The 11,457-nt window shown below is 28.2% G+C and overlaps 1 protein-coding gene across 1 annotated transcript; it reads left to right on the plus strand.

Moving 5' to 3' along the window:
* The first annotated feature begins 1,808 nt into the window (after positions 1-1,808).
* LOC101506276 (cucumisin-like) lies at positions 1,809-7,647 on the plus strand. The gene is made up of 10 exons (XM_073365077.1): positions 1,809-3,363; positions 3,476-3,567; positions 3,925-4,019; positions 4,114-4,354; positions 4,582-5,101; positions 5,193-5,296; positions 5,612-5,830; positions 5,911-6,022; positions 6,113-6,326; positions 6,977-7,647. The coding sequence occupies exons 1-10, from the start codon at positions 3,265-3,267 to the stop codon at positions 7,582-7,584; spliced, it is 2,304 nt and encodes a 767-aa protein (XP_073221178.1). The 5' UTR covers positions 1,809-3,264; the 3' UTR covers positions 7,585-7,647.
* Positions 7,648-11,457: the final 3,810 nt, after the last annotated feature.

The following is an 11,457-nucleotide window of genomic DNA, read 5'->3' on the forward strand; positions in this document are numbered from 1 at the left end:
GAATGCTATTTTAAAATGCTTTTACTTTGAAATGCATTATTTATAGATGGAGAAGGGAATGATAAGTTGAATGTGTCTATGCATTACTTTAAAATGTCTTTCATGACAATAGTTAAAGTCTACTAATATTGCCATTCATTTTCAAATGAACAAAAAAACAGTTATAAAGATACATTATATATGACGGTAATAAAATAAATTTCCAGCAAGATAAATAATTAATCAATTTACAAATCAATGAAATTTTGAATTTAAGTAGTTAATTAATTATTGTAAAGAAAAATTATTTAGAAAATATTGAATTTAAATTAGACATTGCATAACTTTGTCCCGTTTTAGTTTTACTAGCTTTAGTTTGCACTAATGGACTTATACTAGTGATACCTTCTTTATTATTAATTTTCTTTCACCTTTCCCTAATTATATAAAAGCTTCATAACCCCAAAAAAGAAAAAAGAAAACCCCAAAAGTTATGAGGAAGTTGCCTAGCTAGTTTCATGTGTGCCATATAAATCAAAAGAAATCACCACTTTGTTAAAAGAAAAAATCACTATAAGTTAATATTAATAGCATTATTAATTATATATAGATGAACAAACTGATTTGTATGCATATGTATGTATTAATAATTAGAATTAGTTTATGTTAGTTGTAAATTAGTTAGATTAATTAAGTTGGTTGTAATAGTCATTTTGAGATTTATATATGAATAACATCTCAATAATTAACAATTTTTTTCATTCTATCAATACAATTTTATTTCTAATTAATTATATTTATTTTATGCTTAATATCATTTTATTAGTTACCGAGCAAGCATCACATGCAGTAATATTGCCATTGTTGAGAGAGCTTCAATAATATGATTACTAGAGTAAAGTATATAATGAAATAAAGAAAAAGGCATGCAGATTGATTCATGTATCCAAGGTAGTGATATAAAAAGTTAACGTGCAATTTAGAAGGGAGATTCTCCACCTTAATAGCACATAAGAACATACTTGGATCTCTAAAATAAAATAGAAATTAAGAAATTACGAACCCAAAAAGAAGGAGCAAGCTAATAAATTCATATGGGAATAAATAGTTGGAAAAAATTAGAGAGAATCATTTCTGGAGTATTTTTTTTCTATGAAGATAAATATGACCAAGTAGAAAATATAATTTCACATACTAATAATAATTAATAAAAAATTAAATATGAGACAAACACAGTTATACATTATCAAAAATGTGAAAAATTAAATAAATAAAAAATAACATCCACTAAAGTGATTATTTCAAACTAAATTACAGATGAAATAAAACTACTAACACTATATATTAAAATAATAAATTCAATGGTAAAAATAACATAATCAAGTTATAGACTTAAATTTGATACACTCCTATTATCACTTCTTTCTTTTTTTCCTTCTACCTTTTGGGGCACTCTTGCTTTCTTTGTCTAACATAAACGATTTCAAACTCTTTTCTTTTTTTCATCACATGGCTAGTCCAATAAAAACACTTTATTCTTTTTTATTTTCTATAATAATAATAATAAAATTTATGGATTACAATTGGAGATTGAATCAATCCAATCTCTTAATATTGCCATTGTTGAAAAATGGAGGTTGAACAATTTCTTAATAACATAGTAATTGAAATACATAACCAAATGAAGGAAAAGGCAAATGCATGATGAATGAGAGAAACCACTAATTCAAAAAGCAATGAAGATAATTCATCACACCATAACACTTCCATAAATTCCTCTATAAATAGAGATACCTTCCTTCACAAATTTCATCACTCCCCTTCTTCTTAATATACTTTCATATTTCATATTTCATACAACCACTTCTCACTTCACAATTTTCATCACCTCTCTTCATTTCATAGTAAATCTTCACTCACTTCAATTCCCATATAAATATATACTTTCATTTCATATATAATATCATTCTACAAGCACACTACCTAATTAACATCTTGCTTTTCCTATCCTTCTACTTACTTTCCATTAGACTTAATTTCACCAACACATCACCACTCAACTCCATATGTTAATAACTATATTTCCTTTGCTTATAATTATCATATATTAATTATATGCTTTTTATTTCATCATATGTTGGTTTTAGACATTCGTATATATACATATATATGCATTGAATTAATATTTGTTTGTTTAAACAGAAGAGGAGGCAAATGTTATTATTTTGACTATACTTATAATAACATTCATATTCCAATTAGTTCTCTTTTTCATTTTTATTTAGCTTAGAATATAATTATATATTTTTTATTATGTATTAATTAATAACAATAAATATAATTATTTGAGATCCACATATAATCGTTGTTCTTTACATTTATTTATCATAAAAAAACTACCAATAAAGAAATGGCAAATATATTTCCTTTTGCCTCTTACACCTAAAAAAATAACTTCTTTTATTCATTTGTTGCATAAAAGTAAGCAGGGCCTATCTATTGTTACTGTAACTAACAGGTTCAAAATGAATTTTATCACTTGTTATCGTGAAGCCCAAAAATATAACTACTCAATCATGGTTATTATTAAAAAATAACTAGCTAGTTTTTATCTTCTTTTAGTTTTCTTTTTCTCTTTAGAACTCACATTTTTCTCTTTAGAACTCACATTTTTAACATGCTCAAGTGTATTTCCTAGTCAGCAAGGTAAAAAACTATGTGTTAGTTAATATATTATGGTATCAAGATTCCTATTTTAACTTTCTCTTCACCTATATAGTGTTTACTAATCTAAGAAATAAACCTTGAGCTTGTTCATATAATATTGTTTCTAACAAACAAAATGCATTTGTGTCTCTTAATTGGATACTAACAAAGAAATTTGGTTAACTTGTGAAAGAATGGGATTTGTTAGAATAGTCTCCATCTATTATTCAACTCCTAATTGTGTTTTTTAATTCATATTGTTGCATGCTATTTATTTGTGCTTTTTAATTGGTCTATACTTTTTGTTGGTTTTGGTGTTGGTGGTTTATATTTGACTCATAAAGCATAAAAAAATAAATAAATAAGAATGTTATTTAATCTAATTATAGTCTGTCTAAATGAAACATTTCATTAATCTAATTTATCTTCTTTTTTTTATTTAATCTAATTTATGGTTGAACCTGTAGAGTGTAAACTTTTAATAAGCAACAAACAGGAATAATAATTTACAAGTTGGTTGATATGATTGGTATCTATATAATTAACTTTTGTTTTTTCTTTAATTGCTAGCTTGATAATATGGACGGTAGATCTTGTTTTGGGCATTTGCTTCTGCTTATTAGCCTCGCTTCATTTTTGGTGAATTGTTATTCATCTACTTCTCATGATGACTTAAAGGCAAATACATTTCATGTTTTCTTATCAACTTAATATATATGGTTCATTTACTTCTAAATAAATATAGGTATCTTATTTTAAATTAATATATATTTTTTTGTTGAAAATGTAGACTTACATTGTCTACACTGGAAATACCTTATATGATGAAACTTCATCATTGCTGCACTACAAAAGTTTATTACAACAAGTTGCTGATCACAGGTTACATTATTATGTTAAATATTAAGATATTTAGTAGAAAAATAAATGAGGTTGAGTTTGATCAATCCAACTAAAAATTGGTACAACATATATCTATTTTATCTATCTTTAAAATATTTGAATATTTATTTTTATTTAGACAAACACTCAATATCTAAAGTGATATATTATTATTCTTGATCTCTTATAATAATGTTCTGAAATTATAAATGAGGAGAGAAAAAATGTGTCATATATAAAAAGAAAATATAGTATATGAAATTTATTAATTACATGAATTTGTTATTTTAAAAATAACTATGATTATTAATTTTAAATTCTTAAATGGCTTTCTGATGTGATAATTCACAATTTTAGCAACCAAGAACCAAAGCCTGTACTGCAACACTACAAGAGGAGTTTTAGTGGCTTTGTTGCTAATCTATCCAAGGAAGAAGCCAATATAATGGCTGGTGTGTGAAAGAAACTATTTTTTTTCAATTGAGAAATTACACATATTCTTATTGAATATTTATACATTAGTTAACCATTGAATTTGTAATGTAGGACTTGATGGTGTGGTGTCTGTTTTTCCTAATGAAAAGAGACACCTTCTTACAACCAAATCATGGGATTTCATCGGTTTTCCACAAAAAGTAGAGAGGAAAAACTATGAAAGCGATGTTATCATTGGTGTTATTGATTCTGGAATTTGGCCAGAATCTGACAGTTTCAATGATAAAGGTTTCAGTCCGCCACCTACCAAATGGAAAGGCACATGTGAAGCTTATAATTTTTCATGCAACAAGTAATATTCTTTGACTTCATAGACTCATATTCAGTGCAGTAATCATATATAAAACATAATGAAAATTGATTGAAAACCCAACCTGAACTTTAAGCAATTTGATATTCACCCTATGACCGAAATTGCAATTACTGGTAATGTTGATTGCATGAAATGCGTAGTATTATATAGAGATGAGATAGAGACAAAAAGGTAAAATTCTAATAGAAGTTGATGTGTTATTGTAGTAAACTTATCGGAGCAAGGCATTACATATCTTTCTTTGATGAGTTAAGCGAAGAAGATTTCAATTCTCCAAGAGATTCTGATGGGCATGGAACACATACAGCATCAATTGCAGCAGGGAACCCGATCAGTAGGGCAAGCATGGTAGGACTAGCAGAAGGAACAGCAAGAGGTGGAGCTCCATCTGCTCGCATTGCTGTTTATAAAGTGTGTTGGGGTGCAAACTGCTATGATTCAAATGTTCTAGCCGCATTTGATGATGCAATTGCAGACGGGGTTGATATATTATCAGCCTCAATTGCATCGACTTCAAATAAAACTGTCCATTTTGGAGATGGAATTTCTATTGGAGCATTCCATGCTATGCAACGTGGAGTGCTGACAGTGTTGGCAGCAGGGAACGCAGGTCCACATCCTTCCACTCTGCATAATTTTTCTCCTTGGGCTATTGTGGTGGGTGCTACCACATTAGACAGGAGGTTTGTCACTGATGTACAATTAGGTGACAATACAACATATGAGGTAAATTTCATCTTCTATTTAATGACATTAATATTTCTTGAATTCAATGTTAGCTAATTTGGTTTTATATATGGTTTGTTCATATTTATAGGGTGTTTCGCTGAACACGTTCGATCTTGAGGGGAAACTATACCCCATTATCTACAGTGGCGATGCACCAAATACAATAGCAGGCTTCGATCGGCACACTTCCAAGTAACTAATTAGCCTTGCTATAAATAAAATTAACAATATGATGGAAAATAACAAAGGCAGGATTTTTTTAGTTCCTTTTAAATTTATAGTGTTGGACTTTTGTCTTACAACTTAAAGACATCAATGTCCCTCGGCAAGGATTAAAAATACACAATTTTTCTATTTTACAAATACTACAAAAATAATAGCATGTTTATAGGAGCTAAAGTTAAAATGTCATAAGAACAAATAACACATTTAAAAATAGACATATATTAAATAGAAAAAACTTTGAAAAATCCACAATTTGTAAATGAAATTATTCTAAAATTGTAGGAATTGTTCGACCAATTCCTTGGATGATAAGATGGTGAAGGGTAAAATTATTCTATGTGAAGCAACCATAGGAGTACCAGAAGCCATTAGAGTTGGTGCTATTGGCATCTTGATACAAGGCCAAACTAATGTAGATTTGGCATACTCTTATCCGTTGCCTACATCTTATCTTCGATGGAAGGATGCCATCAAAATAAAAAAGTACATACACTCGTCAAGGTAAGTGAAAAATCCATATAAACTAAAATAATTTATAAAACCATAATTTTCTAAACTTTATTATTGTAATTAATTTGCAGTTTTCCAACGGCAACCATACGGAAGTCCAGAGAGGTAAAAGATAGTTTGGCACCTGTGGTTGCCTCTTTCTCATCAAGGGGTCCTAACAATGCAACACCTGAAATTCTCAAGGTTTTTTTTTCTATAAATGAATAAATTAAATCACATCTCTCTATCATTTTAACATATTTGTTATTAACCTTTTTTTATTTAATATTGTAGCCGGACTTAGTTGCTCCCGGTATAGATATTATAGCAAGTTGGTCTCCGGTTTCTCCAATTTCTGTTATTATTGGTGAGAAAAGAAAATTGGAGTTCAATATTATATCAGGAACATCAATGTCATGCCCCCATGTGTCAGGTGCAGCAGCGTACGTCAAATCGTTTCATCCTACATGGTCACCTGCTGCTATTCGTTCAGCTTTAATGACAACGGGTAATTTAAATGAACAATATCTCACCTTAGTCAATTAATTCATGCATAAAGAAACTAAACTTAGCACATGCTTAATTTTAACTAGCATTTGAAAAGAAATCTCTTTTTCAAAGTTTCATTTATTATAAACCACTGAAAAAGTTACCCTTGGAGAGTTCTGTTTACACCTCTTTTCTTTTGTATTAACAGTTTTACTCTTTTTAAAAAATAAACATATATTATACTTCACTTAATTTTATTACATTCGAAATTGTATGTCTATTTTATCTGCTTTTAATGTGGGTTTTATTAATGTATTGAATTCATTTTGTTACCTACAGCATAGTAAATGAAAAACAACGATTATTATACCAAAAAATGATTTAAATAAATAAAAATAAGATTTAAGATAAAATTTTAAAGATAATGTATATTATTGATTAAAGCTTTAATTGATTGTCTAAACAATTAATATTAAAATATTTATAATTACTTAAAAGTAATATTTAAACTCAAATTTTTTTTTTTTGAATGTTTTCTCAAAGTTGTCTTGCAACTATTTAAAATTTGTTTCTATGATAAAATAGACATGCAGTGCACGTTGCTTATATGAGTATAATTTACTTAGTATGTTTTAAGCTAATAAAAGCAATTTTATTTCTTCCTTTTAGCTAAACAAATGAGTCCAGAAAACAACCGTGATGCAGAATTTGCTTACGGAGCTGGTCAAATTGACCCTGTCAAAGCTGTGAATCCTGGCTTAATTTATGAGACCAATGAAGTTGACTACATAAAATATTTATGTGGACAAGGTGTCAATACATCGACTTTACAACTACTAACGAGGGATGAAAGCAATTGTTCTGAGACAATATCGGCAAAGGATTTAAATTATCCTTCATTTTCTATCAAAGCCCCACGCCCAAAACATCGTCTAAGTGGAAGCTATAATAGAACTGTTACAAATGTCGGATTGCCGATGTCTACGTACAGAGCAGTTGTGACAGCCCCTAAAGGACTTATTGTTTCAGTGAAGCCCGATATTTTGTCATTTACTTCATTGGGAGAAAGGCTGACATATGTTCTGACCGTGGATGGAAAACTAAAGAAGTCTGTTGAGTCAGCTTCTTTGGTTTGGGATGATGGTGAATTTCAGGTGAGGAGTCCAATTATTGTTTTTGATGAGAGAGCGGAGAAAGACAAAGGTGTTCGTTTATATTGTATAAATTTCATATATATTGTCATTTTTAATTTATTATTTTATATTATTATTGATTAAAGTATATACGTTTGTATTAAAGTGTATAGTTGTTTTTCTTTTTTGGTACAAAAAGTGTATACTTGTTAAAAAATAAAAATATGAAATATATATATGTTCATGTTGTTCATTGATTCGTGATGAGACTCATAATTTTTTCCCCACATCTAATATTACATAATACACAAAAAGAAATAGTACAACACTTTAAACTTAAGTGACTCGGTAAAGCAAATCAATTACAACTTTTTAAGATGAGTGAAAGAAAAAGAGTGAGGTGATAAATAACACAACCATAAACAAGATCTAAAGACCATACTCTATTACATAATTAATGGCACAGCCATTCTTTTTTTTTTTTCCACCACCGGACAACCATTCCAAATATCACATGCTGTTAGTATTGTATCGTACCAGAACATATATGGGTAATTTCATGAGTACGGGTTCTTGAGAACAACAATAGATTATATCTTTTATAAAAAACAAAATTAATAGATCATATCGTGATGATATTTTTTTATATAAAAATCGTGGGAACTTTATTTTTTTTAATAAAAGTGGTAATTTCTTTAATAGATATATCGTGATAATTTTATATGTTGTTCGGCTTCATGACAGAATGTTATAACTCACAAATTAAAATCAATTAAAAATTCTATAAAATTCAAAACTCGTGGGTGAAATGCTTAGTTATTTATATTCAATCTATAATTTAATTTTAAATATATGCATTTTAGAATATTATTCCAACATTTAATTCCAAGACAAAATTTAATCTAATTTCTGTTTGCATTCAGTTTCGACACTCACTACGGATACAAGATATCAAAAATTAATCCGATTTCTGTTGACACTGACAATCCTAATTAATGGTTTTTTATTACTCAAACATAAATTAAGAATTTTTTAATAGTGTATTAAGATCTCCCCCATGATTTAAAACTAGATGATAACGTTATATGATTGGCACAATTTTCACCTATTTGTTATGTATCAGTATTGCTCTCGTCTGTTCCGTGAAAGGTTGCGATGTAATAAAAGATCAAAAGCAGTATAAATAAAATTTAATTATACAATTAGTATATGCAAAATAAAAGAAATTTGACTTACTCTTTGCAAAATAAAAACTTTCGTTCAAATTATTGTAAAATATAAATATTTTTGTTTTAGTCTTTTTATTAAGTTGCTTTAATGTCTCACTCAATTAAATCAGTTGAGTAATTAATTATTTAAAATTTAAATATACATCAAATAATGAGATAATTGTAGATACATCAAATGATGGATAACCAATGAGTAATAACTTGTTAATATAATTAACTATTATACTTAATTTGTATAACTAACTAATTAATATGTCTAAAATCTCTGTGTTTATTATACTTTTAGTTTGGAAATTAAAAACAATGTAGTAAATACATTGACTACAATAATATGAAATATCAAAATCTATCAACTAAAAAAACTTTTATCTATATTTTTGTATGGATTCAATTTGAATTTTTAAAAGCGCTGTTGTATCATTTACAGCGCTCGATTCCACAGCGCTTATTTTTTTGAAAAAGCGCTGTAAATGGCTTTAAAAAAGCGCTGTAAAATGCGTTTTTTCGCGTAGTGAAATAAAAAACAATGTAGTAAATACATTGACTACAATAATATGAAATATCAAAATCTATCAACTAAAAAAACTTTTATCTATATTTTTGTATGGATTCAATTTGAAATACCAATTAAGGATAGAAAGAAAATTTTTTTTCCCCCAGCCACTTTTTTATAGGAGTTAGAAATGTCAATGAGGCTAAAAAGGAAGAATTATATATCACTAAATTTCAATGTTGTTGAAAAACTTTGACCAATATTTGATTTTGGATCAAAATAACCAATCAACAACTATTTTTTTTAAACCAGAAGATGCAACTTTGATCAGGAGATTGTGCTGTCGAAGAATTTCTTGAATTGCAATGAATGTCTTTACATTTTTTTTAATATCAACTTCTTGCAATAGATTGTAATATAATATATCAATATAAAAAAAATTACAAAATTAATCAACCACAACTATTAAATTATTAGATTTATTTGATTTTTATCATAATTATCTATAAGATTTGTGTCCGTGAATGGTTGTGATAAGATAAGAGTGTAAAACTTTTTTATACACTTGCGGTGTATTTCAATTAATCTCATAAAACAAATTTGTTTATCTTTTTTAGAATATCTTTTTTTCAACAATATAAAGTGACATCTAGAAAATGTAAAAAACAGTATTTATAAACAACAAGAAATTTTTTCAAGGCAAACATATTAATGAGCTGCATAAACATCACAAAACAAGAAGTTATATTGATCATGTGTCACTGCAATACTATAATGAACATATTCTAAATAATAGTCCACGCTTATTTTAAATTTTACTTTCGTGTTTTTGAATAAGAAATTATAACAAGGCATGGTAAGATATCTATTTTTGGGTGATTGTTCTAGACGCGAACGATTAAGAAGATATCGATAGATTGTATGTCAAAAGTTTGAAAATTAGAAGTGTCACTGCAAAAAAATATATCTAGTGTGACACTCAGATTTTGTGATGTTTTTTTATCTCTCACTAAAATTATTTGTAGCTACAGTTTGAGTGTCACTATTTCTAAAAATATTTTGCTCTTTTATAAAAAAATTAAATATCATGAAAATACAACTACACATTTACACTTTTGAACATGAGAAAACCCTAAGAGAAACATATTTTTTTCCTGTGAATTTCTTAAACTCTTTTCTCTTTCTACTACTATGAACCATAATTTCCAAAAATTCTAAATTCAATCTCGAACAACCATAAATTCATCTCTCTTGTTTCACTTCGTGATTTACAGTAGCAAGTAAGTTCTATTTTCTTTCTAAATCATTTCAGTTTGCGATTTCAATTTTTATTTTGGTATTCTTGCTTGTTAAGTGTAATTTTTTTGATGTTTGAGCTATAATCTTGCAAGACCCTGAATCCAATGGCGTATTCGTAGTTTGAGCTATCATCCATTGGTTTCTCCGCCATTCCACACCCGCGTAATTCAATTCAATTCATATCTATTTCTTCTTCTTCTTCTTCTTCTTCTTCTTCTTCTTCTTCTTCTTCTTCTTCTTCTTCTTCTTCTTCTTCTTCTTCTTCTTCTTCTTCTTCTTCTTCTTCTTCTTCTTCTTCTTCTTCTTCTTCTTCTTCTTCTTCTTCTTCTTCTTCTTCTTCTTCTTCTTCTTCTTCTTCTTCTTCTTCTTCTTCTTCTTCTTCTTCTTCTTCTTCTTCTTCTTCTTCTTCTTCTTCTTCTTCTTCTTCTTCTTCTTCTTCTTCTTCTTCTTCTTCTTCTTCTTCTTCTTCTTCTTCTTCTTCTTCTTCTTCTTCTTCTTCTTCTTCTTCTTCTTCTTCTTCTTCTTCTTCTTCTTCTTCTTCTTCTTCTTCTTCTTCTTCGATGCAGGCAAGTTTGCTTATTATGTAGGCAAGTTTGCTTATTATGTAATTGAATCTTTTTCGGCGTGTTTATAGTTCGAGCTTCGATTTGATTTATTTGTTGAGTCGGTGACGGAGCTAGAGGCATTTGGAATAAATAATTGTTAGTTAGTTACTTAGTTACCGTTTGTAAATTCAATTCAATATGAATTTTTCCTAGCTATCACTCGGTTCTTTATTTGGCTGGCATTTTATTTAGGAAGTGTTCAAATTGTAATCTTCAATTAACTTCAAATCATATGTTTGCACATCATTAAAAGAATATTGTTTTTGACAGGCAAATGTAAGTTAGTAGTTATGTTAGTTTTTGGTGTTTGAACTTTGGAACTTTTAGTTACAACTCTAACTTGTAGTTATGTTACAAAATGCTTCCACTCACTCCTTAGTTCTTCATTTCA

This window comes from Cicer arietinum, chromosome 2 (assembly GCF_000331145.2).
Source record: "Cicer arietinum cultivar CDC Frontier isolate Library 1 chromosome 2, Cicar.CDCFrontier_v2.0, whole genome shotgun sequence".
Lineage (NCBI taxonomy): Eukaryota > Viridiplantae > Streptophyta > Magnoliopsida > Fabales > Fabaceae > Cicer > Cicer arietinum.

Bases quoted from the DNA above. Each gene is read 5' to 3' on its own strand.
- LOC101506276 (XM_073365077.1), top strand. From the start codon at position 3,265: ATGGACGGTAGATCTTGTTTTGGGCATTTGCTTCTGCTTATTAGCCTC. The intron at 4,020-4,113 runs GTGTGTGAAAGA...TTTGTAATGTAG, and splicing joins AGAAGCCAATATAATGGCTG to GACTTGATGGTGTGGTGTCT. The intron at 5,102-5,192 runs GTAAATTTCATC...TCATATTTATAG, and splicing joins GTGACAATACAACATATGAG to GGTGTTTCGCTGAACACGTT.